This window comes from Pipra filicauda, unplaced genomic scaffold (genome assembly GCF_003945595.2).
Source record: "Pipra filicauda isolate LSUMZ 115617 unplaced genomic scaffold, ASM394559v2 scaffold82_size2718185_pilon, whole genome shotgun sequence".
NCBI lineage: Eukaryota > Metazoa > Chordata > Aves > Passeriformes > Pipridae > Pipra > Pipra filicauda.
This window is the reverse complement of record NW_024105009.1, coordinates 262,659-281,253: the sequence shown is the minus strand read 5'-3', so window position 1 is coordinate 281,253 and position 18,595 is coordinate 262,659. Positions and strand designations below refer to the sequence as shown.

The 18,595-nt window shown below is 40.3% G+C and overlaps 2 protein-coding genes across 10 annotated transcripts in view; one reads left to right on the top strand and one right to left on the bottom strand.

Moving 5' to 3' along the window:
• The first annotated feature begins 56 nt into the window (after positions 1-56).
• EIF3M (eukaryotic translation initiation factor 3 subunit M) lies at positions 57-16,673 on the top strand. Its single transcript, XM_027735787.2, has 11 exons — positions 57-176; positions 2,011-2,143; positions 3,559-3,697; positions 4,095-4,218; positions 5,206-5,300; positions 10,104-10,187; positions 11,531-11,630; positions 12,043-12,124; positions 15,205-15,348; positions 15,906-15,966; positions 16,390-16,673. Exons 1-11 carry the CDS (start codon positions 135-137, stop codon positions 16,508-16,510), a joined length of 1,125 nt encoding a protein of 374 aa, XP_027591588.1. The 5' UTR covers positions 57-134; the 3' UTR covers positions 16,511-16,673.
• CCDC73 (coiled-coil domain containing 73) overlaps positions 16,532-18,595 on the bottom strand; it is a 65,264-nt gene continuing 63,200 nt past the window's right edge. For all 9 annotated transcript variants that reach the window (XM_027735771.2, XM_027735767.2, XM_027735777.2 and 6 more), the window contains one exon: positions 16,532-17,684. In XM_027735771.2, coding sequence (XP_027591572.2) covers positions 17,478-17,684 — 207 coding nt within the window. In that variant the 3' untranslated portion in view covers positions 16,532-17,477. The remainder of the gene's footprint in view (positions 17,685-18,595) is intronic.

The following is an 18,595-nucleotide window of genomic DNA, read 5'->3' as shown; positions in this document are numbered from 1 at the left end:
CGGGCTGTGGGAGGGCGCTGGGAGGGCGGTGGAATGGCGGCCCCGCCCGCCGGCAGCGGGAAGCGGAAGGGGAGCCGGGCGGGCGCGGCGGCGGAAGCCGATCCGCCTTTCCGGAGCGCGGCGTGCTCGGAGCCATGAGCGTCCCGGCCTTCATCGACATCACCGAGGAGGATCAGGTCAGCGCCCGCACCGCGGCAGAGGCTGGGCCGGGCCGGGGGGGCCGCGCCGGGCCGGGGGGAGGCGGCGGCGGCGGGAGCTGCCCCGCCGGGGCCGCGGGCAGTCCGTGGGCTCCTCCGGGCTCTTCCCCACCGAGATCAAACGGGCGATTTAGAGACACTGAACGTAATTGCTGTGTTTGCTGCTCCCTCTTCAGTGCTCATCATGTTGTTTTCAGCCCTCCCACCGCTTCTTTTTATTTAGGATAAGACGGTTCGCATATGGGCGTTACTTGCGCGCCTTGGTTTTGCGGGATTCTCGGTGCTACGGGCGTGGGAACTGGGAGTTTCGTCTTTGGGCTGCTTCTTTGTTGTGACCTTGGAGTTTCGGGTTTGTTGATGCCAGTGTCTTTGAGGTGGTGCATATACACACAGCTGGACGTCTGCAAGAAATGCACACACAGCCTTCATCCACTTTTCATAGAATCGTAGAATCAGCTGGGTTGGAAGGGACCTCCGAGATCATCAAGTCCAACCCTTGATCCAACCCCGCTGCAGTTACTAGACTATGGCACTAAGTGCCACGTCCAGTCTCTTTTTAAAAATCTCCAGGGACGGAGAATCCACCACTTCCCTGGGCAGCCCATTCCAATGTCTGACCAGCCTCTCTGTAAAGAAATTCTTTCTAATATCTAACCTAAACCTCCCCTGGCACAACTTGAGACCATGCTCTCTTGTCTTGCTGATCGTTGCCTGGGAAAAGAGACCAACCCCCACCTGGCTACAACCTCCTGTCAGGGAGTTGCAGAGAGTGATGGGGTCTCCCCTGAGCCTCCTCTTCTCCAGGCTGAACAGCCCCAGCTCCCTCAGCCTCTCCTCATAATGGTACAGCTCTATCAAGTCGTTGATTTGAAACATCCTCGGTGCAGCAAAGGGTCCCAGAGCATTAATTTAGCTGTATCTGATGGTTCTGTAATGGTTTGGCTTTGAACTGGATGTAAATGACACTTGTGGTCATCACAGCAGCATCCTGGTCAGAGGTGCCCTGTGCCAAACGTTGCGTGGCCTCACACAAAACAAACTGTTTTTTTTTAAGGGTTATGGTTTTGCTGCTGAAACTGTGGATTGTGAAGCTAATGCAAAGGCATGTCGCTGAGGAAAAGGTGTTTTCTTAGTGCAGGTTTAAATCCTAACAGTGTAAGGCAGGTTGTAGCATTTTAAGACCAGGTTGGAGGGGGCTCTGAGCAACCTGGTCTATTGGAAGGTTCCCTGTCCATGGCAGCGAGGTTGGAACAAGATGATCTTTGAGGCCCTTTCCAACACAAACCGTTCTGTGATAAATTGGAAGCTGTCTTTAAAGTTGTGTGAAGACTGTAAGTTCTGATCTCTCTAAAATTTATACCCTTTTTCTGGTTTATACCTCCCATTTCTGAAGAAGCAACTAAGGGGTTTTACTGTTTAAAGTTTTCAGAGGGAGTAAAAGGTAATAAAAATTCGTAAGAAAGCATCTTTGTCACAAAAACTTACTAGGTCTGCTGTGCAGGAACCAGTTGTAAGTGACACCTTCACACTATAAGAAAGTCCAACAGTTGTGTGACCTATTCAGTCACTGACAAACCAGCTCTAGCAAGTGCTACAATCTTCCACCAAATTGGTCTGTGGGTTCTACCCTAAAGTGAAGGAAAGGGAGTGTTGTAGGGTACAGGGTGGCAGGGAGCAGTAAGAGGAAGTGTGAGTGAGTGCTGGGGGCAGAGGATTGGTTGCAGAACAAAAATCTGTATGAAATTTAGTTACTTCGACCTTGCTGTTCACAAAACAACTGTTTTGTTTTGTACTGTCTTCCTTTTTTTTTAAGGCTGCAGAACTGCGAGCTTACCTGAAATCCAAAGGAGCAGAAATCTCTGAAGAAAACGCTGAAGGTGGACTCCATGTGGACTTGGCACAGATCATTGAAGTGTGTGATGTGTGCCTGAAAGAGGATGACAAAGGTTTGCCCCTTTGAGTCTTGTTGGTTTTGCTGAACATCACCACTAATGCTGTCAAACAGTAAGAGCTGGCAGAGTTTAGAAGTGTGTAGCACGTGTTAATACACAAGCCATATACCTTCATGAAACTGGAACTGCTCATTTCCATCGTTGCCATGGAAAATTTGCATGTACTCGCTGCCCCTCCCTTCTCCAAACATCCAGAGCCCTTTGAAGAAAGTCAGAAATGGAGCTCGACTGTGCCTTGTACGCCTGAGGGCATAGCAAGGTTTATGTAAAACAGGGTTTTCTCTCTGGAAAAGAAAAAGTATTATAAAAGTAAGACTCACTGTCAAATAGTGGCTGTGATGCTGCAGATCAGGAAAAATTAAAGTAACAACAAAAATTAGGCCTGGATATCTGTAAATAGAAAGTTTAAGTCCTAAACATGAAATGATTATTATTGTCTGAAGCACGGTGATTTTCAGTAGTCAGTAACTCTTTGAGTTAGGGCTGTAGATCCTTAGAAACTGCTAATATTTTTTAATAACACTGATAATGCTGCAGTGGCCTTCAGTGATCTTCCTGTGCCTGCTGTGCTCTGTACCAATATGCAAATTCCATCTAAAACTTTTACATGTGAAAAATCAACTGCTAGTATGAATAATATGTGTTGTTTGAAAGAATGCTTGGTTCATCTAAGAAGGACAACTTGAGGTTATTTTTTATGTTGCTTTTTACTGTAGGCAAATGAGTAGGAAATACTGGAGCAGCTTATTGCTCTGCTTTTTGATGCTCAGATATTTTGGGGAATAAGTATATTCCACGTGTAATGAATTTTGTTCTTATCCTTTCTATGACTGATATTTGGGCAGACTGAAAAGGAAACACAAGACCTGTCTGGCTCTGTTTGGGAAGGATGGAACACTACACTTAAAACAGGAGCCAGGGAGGATTTTGAATATGCTTCATTCTTCCTGTGGGCATTTTCCCTGTGGTCTGGGAATCCCTTCTGCTGGTGGAATGTTTTACTGTAGTTGAGCACTAGGTGTTAGTATTTTCACTGTAGAACTCTGGGCAGTTTTCTGGATGTGCAGGAGGAAGCCACTGTTTTTAAGACCAAAACCTGAAGCTCCTCTGATTTCTCTTATGTGTAAACAGAATTCAGAGCAAGCCTGATATCAAATACCACGTTCGGTGTTGACCTTAGAGTGGTAATTCTTACATGGAGATGTGTTGGTCTAAGACCACTTGAGCCAAGTCTCTGGTACATTCTAATGAATATCCAGGTTGGTTATCTTGGCATTTTCTCTCTTTTACAGTTCTTGCTGTTGGAAAATCATCATTCATAGCAGAAGTAACTCTCCAGCAGTAGGTAGCTACTGATGATAAAACTGTTGCTTGCAGTTTTCAGCAGCTCTCTGTTTTGTTTTATGCAGATGTTGAGAGTGTGATGAACAGTGTAGTCTCTTTGCTTCTTATCCTGGAACCTGACAAACAAGAGGCACTGATTGAAAACCTGTGTGAGAAGTTAGTAAAATTTCGGGAAGGAGAGCGCCCATCTCTTAGACTGCAGCTGTAAGTATTGTACAGAGGAAAGTGGGACAATGGCCCCTTGCAAAGCAATTGTGCCTCTAAAGAGGAAGGATTATCTTGTATATCTTTAAATCAAAGTGTGGGGTGTCTGTCTCTCTGTTGCAGGAAGCACTCTCTTTTTACCTTCTTTATCATAAAATAGAAGTACCAATAGATAGGTTTTTCCCCTTGGGTATTAGAAAATTAAAATGCATGTTTTTCAGCTTCTTGGCTGAAAACAATTACAAAACTGGAAGCTGTTACAATTCATCAGGATCGTAAGGTGCAGCCAGGTGTGCTTTGTCTGTACTAGCATGTATCTTAATGGGACCATTTGCCTGCACTGCAGTGATGTTTTTTGAAACCTCTTTAACTCCGTTTTTCCTTGTCTGCGGTGTAGCCTGAGCAACCTCTTCCATGGCATGGACAAGAACACTCCTGTGAGGTACACAGTGTACTGCAGCCTTCTCAAAGTGGCCTCGTCCTGTGGTGCCATCCAGTACATTCCAACTGAACTAGATCAGGTAATTCATGTTAAGGCCTTCGAGTTGAGGCCTTAACTGTGTTGCACCTCAGTGAACATTAGTCAGAGCTGATACAGACTGTCTCTGTTACACACTGCCAGAGCCTAGTGATGTTGCCAGGAAGCTGATTAGGGAAATGCAACACCTCTCCTACGAGGAAAGAATGAGAGAATTGGGGTTGTTCAGCCTGGAGAAGAGAAGGCTCTGGGGTGCCCTTGTTGCGGCCTTCTACTTTAAAGAGGGCTTATTAAAAAGGGGGAGGGCGACTTCTGACGTGGGCAAGTAGTGATAGGGCAAGGGGTAATGGTTTTAAACTAAAAGAGGGGAGATTGAGATTTTAGATGTTAAGAATAAATTCTCGACTGTGAGGGTAGTGAAGCACTGAACAGGTTGCCCAGAAAAGCTGTGGATACCCCATCCCTGGCAGTGTTCCAAGGCCAGGCTGGATGGGGCTCTGAGCAACGTAATCTAGTGGATGGCATTCCTGCCCGTGGCAGGGACTTGAAATTAGATGATCTTTCAGGTTCCTTCCAACCCAAACCATTCTATGATTCTAAATAAGAAACACAGAATACAGAATTTATCTTTTAAAGGCCTGGCTACAGAATCGAAGTGAAGTTGCTATTTATTCCTCACTTCTGATGCTGATCGTATTTAGGTGTGTCTGTTTGATTCCTGTGATAGAAATCAAACTGAGAAGCTTTGATCAGGAGTGAGCAGTCAAGTTCTCATCTCTTGCTCTGGAATCAACATGTATGAGAATCACTCATCCTTATTTAGGAAGTAACATGGAGAGCACAGACTTTTGGCCTCTCCCAGGAAAGCTTCCAGGTTCTGCATGGACAGCCTGAGACTCAGAGGACCTAAAAGAGAAATCCCTGTGCATGAAACTTAAAATCCTTTTCTAGTAGAGAGAAAATGAAAAATATTAACAGTGTTATTTTAGTCTTTACCCCAATGCTTCTTTTTCATTTGTATTTTGCCTAGGTCCGAAAATGGATTTCTGACTGGAATCTGGCCACAGAGAAAAAGCATACTCTGCTGAGACTGCTCTATGATGTCCTAGTAGACTGCAAGAAAAGGTATAAAAGACAAGTCATAGATACTAGATAACTGTGTATTATAAGTTGATGTACTGTAGGTGATCTATAAGGAAAGTGTTTCTCACACCACTTTTAAAATTAACCTTTACTGATAATTCAGTCCAAATATACTCGGGTGGGGTTTTTTTGGTGTTTTCAAGCAGTCTTATATTAAACCAGTATTCCCAAGAAAATTAAAGTTAGTAGGGAATTAGCTGCAAACTACAGACTCACAAAATAACACTATTCCTTTCTATAAATACTAATCTTAGAGCATTGTAGCATAATGCCAAGTTTATTATTTAATTGCACTTCTGACATTTTAGTGCATGGTAGTGCTATCTCTTACTTAATGATGTGGGGAGGCTTATCAATCACAGCAAACAGAATCAGTCTTTTTAAGTAAACATTACGTTTAGGACAGAGCTTTCCACTAGTCATGGAAATTAATGTCCACAGAATACCTGCTTGGCCATTTTGAATTATTATCCTGGATCATCTTTGATCTAACAAACTTGGCAGACCACTGTCTTCTGGCATGTAAAGTAATCCTGTGTGTGTCGTGCCTGTAAATTAATGCAAGCCTTAAGTGAGAGCTGTCATCAGTTTATCTTACAGATGTGATAAGTGTATTGACTGCTTTGGCCAGGGCTGCACACATGGGCTGGGATCCAGTAGTGTCAGCATGTAGTTCCACAACAGTTGGAGCCTATCTAAACTGTCCCTGCAGTTTGGGATGGGGATGTGGTGTGTGTGTTGCTTCCCCCTGCCCTGTCCTTTCAGTCTATTTTCTGAGTTACTTTTCTAGGTTTTTTCGATGTTTGTAGTGAGGCAGCACCAGGACCTCTCCACTGCTGGCTCACATTGGTACCAGAACTGGGCTTGCATTTCCTACATTTGCATAACCTTGTGCTGCTGCAGAAGGAAGGGGTTCTGTCCTGTCCCCCTGTTCCTGCCTGTCCCCTCCTGCTGCCAGTACCTGTGTTTGTGCTGGTGTAGCATCTGTGTGGCTGCACAGTGGGTTGGGCTGGGGACGTGACCTTGCTAGGGGTTAGAAAAGGCAAGTGTGAAGCTGTCACAGGTGGAGAAGAGTTCCTTCTGTCAGACAAGTTGGCTTATTCTGGCCTGCTGAAATTAGCCTGGAAATGCTGCATCAGCGCAGCAGGATCATCTTTAACTAACCTCAGTTTAGGGGTGATTAATCCTCACGGAGTAGTTACACTGTCAGCTGCATTACTGAGAATTCCCGTTGGTAACGTTAAAATGCTCTTGCGTGGATAGAACTGTATGGCAGATCTCAGATGGCCAAAATAAACTCAGAAATGTTAATCACAGATCTCAGCCACGGCTTGGTGCTTACTTTGTTTCAGAAATATTACACTGATAATGCTCCTACTCTTTTAAAAATTTCTCATTCTGTTGATTTATTGTGAGGCTTTAACTAGTTTAACTCCCATAACCAAGAGCTAACTATGTTTAGCTAGTCTTGCTGTCAAATCAGTGGATTCAACTTCTAGGTTTTGTTTCCACTGCTGCCTTGTAACCTTGCTACTAAATGGTTTTTGCTCACCAATCATAGGTGATATTTTTAAGTTAGGCATTAAAACCTTCCCCAAACCCTGTAAGACATTACTCCCTCACTCCATGTCCTTACCATCAGTTGCAGCAAGCTGTGCACTGAACAGAGCAGTGTTTCAGAGCGCTTGCTCTTCTCTCCAGAAAAGAAAACAAGAAGTGACCCTGGCACCTTTGACCTGGTTCACTCTCCTGGATCAGTGGGCAGTGTTTGCAATAGTATGGGAAACTCACAGCAGCATTCCAGCTGTAGCACTGAGGAATGTTGCTCTATCTAGCGGTATGGGAAGATAAGTGGGAACTGAAAAATAAGAAATAAAAATCATACCTCAGTTATCACGTTGATTTTATAATCAAGGGAAAATAACGGCGTTATTGAATACAAATGAATTTTTTTGTTTGTTTATGTTTAACCTTTGCTCAGTATGGCAAAGAGACGGTTTTTCATAGCTGATAAACTATCTCCCAGTGGATAAGTTGGTAGTTTATAGATGGGTAGCTCCTGAATGCAGATGTTATGTGTGGTATCCCTCTTCCTGTGGTGTCAGGTGAAAGCTTGTTGTATCAAATCTTTTCCAGCCAGCCTGATGCAGCTTCCAGCTGGTCTCTGCCTTTGACCTGGCAGGATTCAGAGCAGCATTAGTCCTGCCCAAGTTAAATTCAAACAGGTCTGGCAAGTCTGGTTATTCATACCTGTAGCAAAAAGCTCATCATGTCAGGCACCTGCAAACTAATTGTTTCATTTAATTTTAGTTCCATTTAATATCAGGTAATGTAGTGGGACTCCCAACATCCTACTACGTCTCTGAATGTTTTGTTGTGGTTTTTTTTTCCTTCCTTTTATCTCCCATCACTCTTTAATTCTCACTGGCTTTTTGTCAATTTATGCATCTAGATGGCAAGTGGAGCCAAGAGCACTTTTGTAAATGCTAGAAAAAATGTTCACATTTGCATGTTAGGTGAAACACATTTAGCAATGAGCTTTTAGTAAAATAGTGATCTGTATTAGTCCTTATTTATGGTAGTAACCTGACACTGAATAGAATGAGTAAGACTAAAGGCCTGCCATATTTGCTGAGGCTCACAAAAATTTAGCACAGGAAGTTTGGGAATGATTGTCTTGTAGCCTTCTGATGTTTCCTAGAGATACAAGTGAAAGACTCCATTGCTTCCCCACTTCAAAAAAAAAGAAGGAGGGGGTGTCGCAAATACTATTTGAAATTAGTTAAGTGATAGTTTTCAATTTTTGCTCCTAAGGGGAAGATTAGGAGAGGAAAAGCTCCAGAAAACTGTAACATAGGTCTGAAGTGTACTAGACAACTCCTGGAAGCTTCTGTTAAATAAAGAGTTGTGTATTGTTAGGTTGAATAGCACGTGAGCTGAGATTCTTTGTTTAAATGTCTATACCATGTCTGTATTAGACTAGTCCTTTCTCTCCACTGGAACATCTAGTGTTGATTTCACCAGTGCTAAAATCATGGTCTGTCATAGGCTTACTTACATGTACATGCTTCTCTCATATGTAAAGCTGTCTAAGTGATTTTTTTTTTCACTGATATAGAGCTGTCAGTTCCTCTACATAGTACTGGTTGCCGTGACAAAACATAAGCTGACCTCTTGCTGGAGTTTTAAAACAAATGTTTCATTCAAGCTTACATCCCTGAACGTGGTTCTGGAATGTTCTGGGACCTATAGAAAATTCCCCTGCCTTGGGCACAAACTGTCATCATTCAGTGGACGTTCAGATTTTATAGTGCTCATGATGTGTTAATATTTGTACTGCACATCTCTGAGATCTGGTAAATTCTCTAAGAGAACAAACCTCTCCCTAGAGAGTGGTTGTCAGACATTAGTATGGTGAGATTTGAAATAAATACCCATATAAAGATAGTGTTATTGTACTGCAGAAACCATTCAGACCTGTGCTGCTGTATGGGTTAAACCTCTGTCACAGCACAGAACATATTGGGTGTGTTGTGTTTTTGTGCTCCTTCCCTGTGCAGTTTATGCCATTAACTTAAGTAATTAAAGTGAATTTAAAAACTTTATTCTTGCAGTTTGTTTGTTTTAAGGAAAATTGTCTATGCTTTTAGACCACGTAGGAAAAATTTGCTGTGTCTGCAAATGAGCTACTTTGAGGGGAAGAGCTTCACTTTACACTGCAGCTCTGGAGAGTAGTATCCAGCCTTCCCCCACTGAGAAAGTACCTCTTGGGAGGGCAGTCACCAGTGTGTCTGTGCATGGAGACTTCTGCAAAGCACATGCTCACAGTGCTGAGTTGGGTTGTGCTCTCACGTGGAGTTCTGGTCGTATCCACATCCACACCCTGTCTTGTTCAAAGGAGGTAGTGACACGGCATCAGCAAAATCTGTTCTCTGTAAGAAGAACTGACACAGCCTTCTACTGTAAGAGTTAACAAGAATTCTGTGAGAAATAGGATATAGCTCTGTGTGTGTATACACACAGCACGTAGATTGTGTATGTTTTTTGCTGAAAATTTTGTAAAAAGCATCAGCAATTGCTGACCTCGTTAGTGGTAAATAAATCAAACTCTGTTAAATGACACTATAACGGTCTCAGAGCTGGTTTGCAGTAACACTGATGTTGTTTACCAAATAATCTGGGTAGACAAGGCTGAGAATGAGTTGTTTTTCCAAAGTCAGTCTGTCAGAGCAGTGTTGGAAGCTGTTTGCTTCCCAACAGCCTGAACCAGTTTAATTGCTGGCTGTGTAATTGTGTCAGTAAAATGAGCAGCTCCACTCTGAATACTTGAAGAGAGATTCTGTGAAAGAAGAAAGCAGCTCTTATACAGTCATTTTCCTGACCATAAATATTCCTTAAGATGTGCCATTTTACATTTGAAATAAACTTTGCAGCGCTACTTATTCTGCAATGATTAAATCCAGATGTGCATAAGAGGAGCATTCTAGTGAACCATATAAAGCTGTTCCTAGCTCAGAAAGCTTTTTCCATAACCAGCAGGTAATTTATCAATTTAAGAGAATGAAATGAAGGGTGAAGATAAACATTTTGTAGAACAAGAATTGAAAAGAATACATCTAGTTAATTTGTTCTCTCCACTAGAATCAAAATGAATCATCTACATCTTTTTCAAGTGTAATTTAATTTGACCTATAACATCATAATGGAATTATTTAAATATTTGAGTGTCTCGTTTGAACTATTTTTTCAGCAATCTTGAGGTAACTTTATTTTTTTTTCCTATAGTGACACTGCAGCAAAAGTAATGGTGGAGCTACTGGGAAGTTACACAGAGGACAACGCTTCCCAGGCTAGAGTTGATGCTCACAGGTAATACTGACCTCCCAGTTTCCTTAAAAGTAGTTTTTTCTCAACTGACAAACTATTTTGATTGCCTGAATGGCCTGGCAGGCAAAGGCCCTGCCCCAGCCTCTGTTCTGTAGCACTGCTGACTCAGTCAAGAGTTAACCTGTGCAGTCTGCAGAGGTGTGGTGGTTTGTGGGCAGAGCCAGGTTTACTCCAGTGTGCAAGTGCACAGGAGCATTTCTGGTCACTGCTGAGAGAGATCAGCCCTGGGTAAGGACTTTGTTTACATCAACTGTGCAATCAAAGTTTGAACTGGTATCCTTTATTTCAGATTTTTTGCTTACTGCATGTTTTATTATCTAAACTTGAGTTTTCTTTTCAAATAGAACTTTCTGTTGGAAAGACATTCTTGCTCTCTTCTCTGTGGGCAAGTATGAAGGATGTGAACTGCACAGAAATAAACTTACTTGTTGGACAAGCTGTACTAAATTGATTCAGAACTGTAATTTCCCCACTGGCTAAAATGAGTAAAAGCTTGGATTTTGATGTTCTATCAGTCATGATTTTCCTTAGAGATTAGTTTTTTAATAAGTTGTGTAGCTCTGCCAGGTGTGTACAACCAGTAGTTCTCAAGGGAGTTGTTTATCCTTAACCATGGAAGAAAATCAGGATGAATCCTTTTGAAAATTTGAGTGTCTGTGCATAAGTGAGAACTTCATTGGGTCCCCTGCAGTGACCTGGGGCTGTCCCATCTGCAGGGACACGTGTGCCCAGAGCTGGTGTCGTGCTGTGTCCAGGCAGAGCGTGGGTGCTCCTTGGGTTCTCCTGATGTTCCATGTGTGGAAGGGCTGTGGGCTGGGCCATCAGGAGTGGAGCACCGAGGCCTCTGATGTGCTGCTGACAAAAGCTTTCATCTGGCATCCTAGAAACACACAGGGCTGTTTGTAGGCTGGAGCTGCAACTAATAAATCATAGGCCTTGCACTGTTTGGTGTTGGGGTCACATATTCGAGTATAATTAATCTTCCTAAACAACTTAATTCTATGAAATTTTTGGAGGACGATAAAAATGCCTCTAGGAATGAAGGCTGGGCTGGAAATAAATGCATAGATGGAAGCAGTAGGGTGAATCTGTGGTGTTACCACCTGGCACATTTCATTTGTGGGCAAATTACTTAATGCTTTCTGTTCCTTGCTTTTTTCCATCTATAAAATGAAGATTAAAATTGGAATGTGACATGTCTTAAATATAAGACCAGTTGAAAACCCTTGGGTGTTTCCTAGAAAGCAAGGAACAACAAATTGAATTGCACTTAGTCATAAAAATATGTATTGCTGCAAAAGTAACCATTTTCCTTTTCTAATTAGATGTATTGTACGAGCATTGAAGGATCCAAATACCTTTCTCTTTGATCATCTTCTTGCCTTAAAACCAGTCAAATTTTTGGAAGGGGAACTCATTCACGATGTAAGTAACTTTGGTTTTAGCACTCTACCTGTAGAGTGCTTTGTTTTATTAGTGTCTTTCGAAATCCATTGGGATAGTTATATCTTTGTCAGTAATCCTGAGCTGCCATGTGCTATTTCTTTTAATGTCTTCAGAATTTAAAAAAATTGCATGTGAATGTTTCCTTTCAAAGTTTCAGAAACTCATTTACAAGTCCTGCCCTCACATGAGTTCTGTACAAAATCTGCCTTTCAAGTCTGAGAAAAGGAACTAAGCTCAGTACAGATTGTCCACAGCTATTGGAGACAGAATTTTAGCTCTAGACAGTTTATTCCTGTGTTCAATTACCAGTAGTTTATATCTGTCCAGCCTGTAGGGAGAGAAACTAAGATAAATATTTAAACTGTTCTTCTATTTGTTTTCCATCTTCTAGCTTTTGACAATTTTTGTAAGTGCTAAACTAGCATCCTATGTCAAGTTTTATCAGAACAACAAAGACTTCATTGACTCCCTTGGTAAGTTTTCACATCATTACATTTCTGACTATTTATGTGGCTTAAGATATGGAAGTCACAGAGTGCTTCATTTTGAGCCCATCTATTGAAGCCAAGGAAATGTAATAGGAGTTTGTAAGAATGGATTAGAGTTTGTAGACTGTAATCTCTGCTAGATCATAATTGGACCATCTAACTGTGGTTTGTTCTACTAAACCAAGCTGCTTTATGGGTTTGGAAGAGAACTGTGCTTCTACCCACTGTTTTTTCTCTTAAAGCTTTCAGGAGGGGAGTTTTAGTCCATTCATACTCTGGGCTAGGCTTGAGATCACAACATTATTGAGTAAACCACCAGCTTGTTCTAATTTTTTTTTTATGATGAATAACTTTATATAACAGCAAATCCTTCTGCTGAACAGTGAGCTAAAACATGCAAACTGTGTGTGTGTGTGTGTGTGTGTGTGTGTGTCTGCATGTGCTGATGCATTAGACCTGGCAAGCCACAGTCTGTCCCAGTTAATTTGTTTCATCACATGAAGCAATGTGATGGAATGTTAATGTCAGCACCCTCTTTATTTACACACTGTGGAAAAAAGGAGTAGTAATTAACACTTTGACACTCCCCCGTTGATGTGTAATTGACTGTTTCAAAGGAGCACTGGTTCATAAGCTATTGCATGCATTAAAATTACGTTTTTTATATTCCAGCTTTTTAGGACAGGGGTCAGTGACAATGCAGAAATTGCTCAATGATGCAGATTTTTTTATTACTGCATTAAGGTTTTGACATATTGGTAATGAATAAATGTTTCCATAAAAATACGATTTTTTTTTTATAATTTTGATTTTGAAATGACACTTGAGCATTGGCTGAATGCATTTGAGGAAAGGCATAGTTTTGATAAAACAGAGTTTACTGCAGCCTTTTAACACATGCATTATTTTGTTTAATGGAGTGTGATACAATTTTGAGAATAATTACCCTCCAAGGCTTAAAATGGTGGTACTTTGGGGATTAAAATGATGGAAATATCAGTGAGATTTTTGGTGGATAAAATTAGCAGCAAGTTTTTGGTAGCTTGTAAATATGTATATAGGGTTAGTGTACTTTCTGTCACGTGTACTTGAACATTAGTTGTGCAGACATCGTATGCTTTTTCTCTCTCAGGGGAAAGCAGGTTTTATATTGTAATTATTTTTGTGTATTGAGATGGCTTATCTGTTAGTTATTTGTCCACAGAAGTATTTGCTGAATGTTACACTAACATTTGAATAAATTTATGGAAGATTAACTACAGACATATGTAGCATTAATCGTATCATACACAATAGTCATGATTTCTTTTGCTTTGCCTCCCTGTTTACGTTTCCCTCTGTGAATTCACGGCGTGTGAACTCTAAATATATCTGCGATTCACAGAACCTTAGTAAAATCCTTTAATATCTGTGTAACTGTTTTGAAAGACAGTCTTGTCTTCCACTTGCCTTGATTTCTTACCTGCTTTATATGGTGTACTGAGAAATTCTGTGTGTCTTTGAGCAGTGGACAGGCAGAGACTCGGGGGCAGCACAGATGGTGCTGCTGGGAACTGAGCGGTTCAGCCAAGCCTTTGAAAAACAAGGGCAGTTTGGTAGGCACAACAATCCACTTATTAGACGAGGCATTCAAAAACAATCTGGTCCCGAATTTTTAACCATGCCTTACAGATTTTTTTCTTTTTTTTTTTTAAATTACTTGCCAAGATACCAGGCTTTAAAATAAAGGGTATTTAATGATAGGATTTCAGTGGTGTAGTTGTAACCTTTCCTGGATCAGGACCAGTTACAACTGGCCCACAAAAGCCCTGCAAGCAAAGGCTCCTACAGGTGGCATCAGTTTGTTACAATTTGTTGTTTTATTAATGCTGACAACTTGGGCCAGCCAGTAGCATTATCTGTGTCAACTGAATCGCCCTAACATGGCCACAGTTAATCTGGTATTATCAGCAGTCTTTTTCGGAAAGTTAATCAGCATCTCATTTGCATTTGTTAATTAGGGTTAATGTGTGCTAATTGATTTTTTGATGCTTGTAGAGTTCCATTGAACCCAGTTAGGTATAGTTGCTGGTGCTCCTCGTTCGTATGAATTATGGTGATTTTTGTTGAATCGGTGCCAAACAGGGAACCTGCATCATAATTACAGCTAATTAACACAACATGATGCCCTGCACTAATGTGCTTTCCTGTTAGTGCATGGGTGTTATAAATTCCAAACTTAAATATTTACTGAAGCAATGTGGATGTTTATAAGGTCATTCTGGAACAAAATGAGTGACATTCATTTTAAAGAAACTTCCACAGAGCCTTAGTTGGTTCCTCATGGAACTCAGGATTAAGAAATGCCTTGTTTCATCTCAATGTCTTTTGGCCGACTTAGACTTTTTTCCAAGAAAATGGTCTCTGATTTAGATGTGCAAGCCCTTGGCTCAATTCCTTGTGTTGCCATTCATGCAACATCATGTAAAAGATGTACCCTGACTTGAGTATCTGTTCTGCTGGTTTTGGAGAGCACTTTCCTTTGCCACAGTGGATGCTGTAAGCACATATGGGGCTCGTGATGTTTGCTTTGCTGTGGTACAGACAGTTAATTCAGTACCAAACCACATTCTTCTGGCACCACAATGTTATGTTCCTAAACCATTACTGTGAGAGGTTTATTTTCCAGAAACTACATGAGAGTGAGTGGTGAGGCTGAAGGAAGGTTTTGACGTTACCAGCCACGTACTCTCCATTTGTTGTTGCATTGTTGTTCTTCCAGGTGATGCAACTGAAAAATTCACTTGCATGCTCACCACCTAAAATTCTCTTAAGGTGATGTTTTTACTGCTCAAAAAAACCCCTATGTGCTGAGTCTTGATGAATTCACAACTAAAACAGCTATTTTAGCAAAAGACAGGAAAACGCGGGATTTGATATTTTACCTCAAAAACCCTGTTGATAAGGAAAGGTGGAATATTTATTGATATGAAATCAATTATTGGAAGTTTTATAGTAAAAATAGCATGGAAAGCAAATTATTGATATGAACTATAATTAATTAAACTATCAACACTTTTACTCAGGCTTGTTGCACGAACACAATATGGCAAAAATGAGGCTACTTACTTTCATGGGGATGGCTGTAGAGAACAAAGAAATCTCTTTTGACACAATGCAACAGGAACTTCAGATCGGAGCTGATGATGTCGAAGCGTTCGTTATCGACGGTAAGAGCTGCAGTACCACCCTTCACACACTGCTCGTGCACAACACCTCTTATAGTCTCCTAAGCTAATGTGAAATATTCAGAAAAAATATTAATTTTTCTGTCTTTTTTACACGATAGAGCTGCACAGCTTCGTGCTTAAAGACATGCCTAACTGCTGGGTCTTAAACAGTGTTTTTCTTCTCGGTGACGGGAACCGCATCTCATGTGATTCTTTACAGAACTAATAAATTGTTTGCAGGTTTAATTTGTCATCTGGTTTTGTTTGCTGTCATTAAAACAGGATGTGTTTGTAGGGGAGAGAAGTTCATAAAAACTGTACAGGATATTGCTTTAATAGACTGGCACAAAACAATAGGATTCGTGCATGACCTTCATCTTGTTACATCATTTTGCTTTTCTGCCCTACTAGGCTGTTAAAACCAACAGTAAAACATGTTAAGGGAACTGCCATGTTCTTATGTTTGTATTGATCTAATTTTGAACAGTTTTTTATGAGGTTTAATACCTTTGCACTGTCACGAAAACGTTTCTTAAAACAGCACTGGTTTTTTGCAGCTGTAAAGACAAAGATGGTGTACTGCAAAATAGATCAGACACAGAGGAAAGTTGTTGTCAGGTAAGACTTAATTCTTCTCAGCATTTTGCAGAACTTAGTGTGTTCTAATTATTTCACTTACATTTGTAGAATATTTTAACTAGGAGCCAGGTATTGTTCCTATCAATTGCTGGTAGTTAAATAGTTGCTATTTATCATAATTTTATTAAAGCTCACACTGAATGTGATTAGCTTATTTAATGAAAGAGTCCTACTTTCCAGCACATTTCATTTAATGACCTAATAGTGACAAGAATACTAATGACTGTTGTTGCTTTAAATATTTGGGAAGGCTACAGAATTCTCTTAACTGGTAAAGGGAAGCCTTTTCTGTAGAGAAAATAAAAATTTTCCCATTTGCTTGTGAGAGTGAAGTAATGCTGTAAAAGAATTATGAGGTGTGACATCTTGTAATCATCTTCCAATTTTGTTTTACTTCTCTAGTCACAGCACACATCGGACTTTTGGAAAGCAGCAGTGGCAGCAATTGTATGACACTCTAAACACCTGGAAACAAAATTTGAATCAAGTGAAAAACAGTCTCCTCAGTCTCTCAGACACCTAAGAATTTTTTTTGACGTAGTAATATCAGTATAGAGGAATTTTATTCAAAACTTTGACAATTTGTGAAATGTTTCTAAAAAATGTATGCAATTGGTTTAAACAGGCTCAATATTTTAAATTGCAACACAAAAAGAAAAAGGCAATAAAACTACCATGGGAAAATATCTTCTGTTGATTTTCTTACATAATTAGCAGCAACAAACTGGCAATATTGGTTCTTTTGTTCATGTTTAGGTTTACAGTATGAGGATCTTTCTTTGCAAGAGTCGTGGGAAGGAAGGGAGGGAGGTCCAAAAAATGTAGTGCAAGTAATTGTAAAGTAAGAGAAAATTTCCCTTCCAAGGGAGGAGAAACCCACTACAGTGACCCAGTTAGAAGTGAAGCTTTATGAAGCCAGATCTGCTGCCTTATCTCTGTAATCATACCTGGTGCTTTAGTGTTGAAAGAAACCTTATTGATACAGAATCTACTAGGACAGATATGCTTACATAATTTGGCAGTAAAGGTAAGCAGAAGAGTTTTCTGTTCTTCTGCCACTCAGAACTGCTGGAATTAGTTGTAAGTGTAGAAACCACTGTATTCTGAAACAGTTGAATGTGATCTTGCTTGAAAACTGAGCAGTCTGGCAGAGAAAATGAATTGAACTATTTCAGCCAAAACTTCTGCTCAACAGGAAAAGGGTACAGTTAAGCAGTTGTTTAATTTTACTTAACATATATTAAAACATTAACTTAGGAACTTTTTAACTTTGGGCAAAGCCAATAGTAACTTGAATTTGATTGCAGAAACAGAACTAACATAATTAGTAGGAACTGTATCAATTTTTGAACAAAAGAAATGTTTATATGCTGTATTAAACGTGAAAGTACACATATATACCATATTCTATAGGAATACCTCTACAAATGTGGTTTAGGTAAGTGATCTGGCTATGCCTAAAAGACATGCTTATCTCCTGACACTCATTTTCACTGGCCTTCTTCATATTTTCTTTTTCTTGCTGAATGAAGTATCTCCAAATTCAGGAATTTCTCAGTCTCTATTTGGTTTTGTATAATGGAGTTCTGAAGAGCAGAGCTGTCCTCATCTCTGGGTGCTTTTTCACTTCTTGCTGGAGTTACAGTCACGGGAAAAGACTTCTGCTTCTGCTGTAAAGCAGCAAATCCTTCTTTCACCTGACAGAATACAAAAGTAGCAGTTGATAATCCAGTGAAATTCAGGTGCAAAGTGTTTAGATCATTGAATTTTGTTAAGCACTAAGCAAGCAAGGAAACGTGAACAGGACAATAAATCAGTTGGGAAAAAAAATTAATTTGAAGTGTTTGATTCATATTTAATTTAGAAAACTTGATAATGACAAATACACTTTTATGAACCAAACCTTAACGTAAGACTTAGTACAGGAGTATGATCTAAAAAAGGACAACCTTGTATTAGAATGCAGATTAGCAAAATAAATAGCTTAATTAAAGAGTTTAATGTTGCAATTGACATTTCTATGGCTATGCAAGCATTTGATTAACAAAACCCAAAACCATGAGGTTTATAGTGTTAACTCCCTCTCTGCTTCGCTGTGTAGATTAGAAAGCAAAAATCATTAATGCAAGGTCTGTAATAGGTTGGCTTTTTATGGTAAAGATCTTTTTGTTCTTTTAATAGTTTTAATTACTGTTTGATAGATACTTCATATCTATGCAAATCAAAGACAGATGGCAACACAGTAGGGAAACAAGTTTTTTGCTCAATGAGCAAAAAAACTTGCGTTTGAACGATGAGTTCTCCACTTGCAGTCTGAGACCCTCTGGCTCTCGTGGAGGCCAACACAGCACCAGCCACCTGCTTTATTTTAGCACATGAATTTTATGCTAAAACCTTCCTTCCCTCGGTGCACAAGCATCTCTGAAAGTTTGAAATGTGAACAACAGAATTCATGCAAATTGTTGGCTTGGCCTGTTGCATTTGTAACAGTGTTAGTGCCATGCAGCTGAAGGTACTGATACTTCAGGTCAATAATGACTGTCCATAATGACTCCATTTCCATGAGGAAGCAACTTCTTCATTGGAGCACTAGAATTTTCCTAAGGCC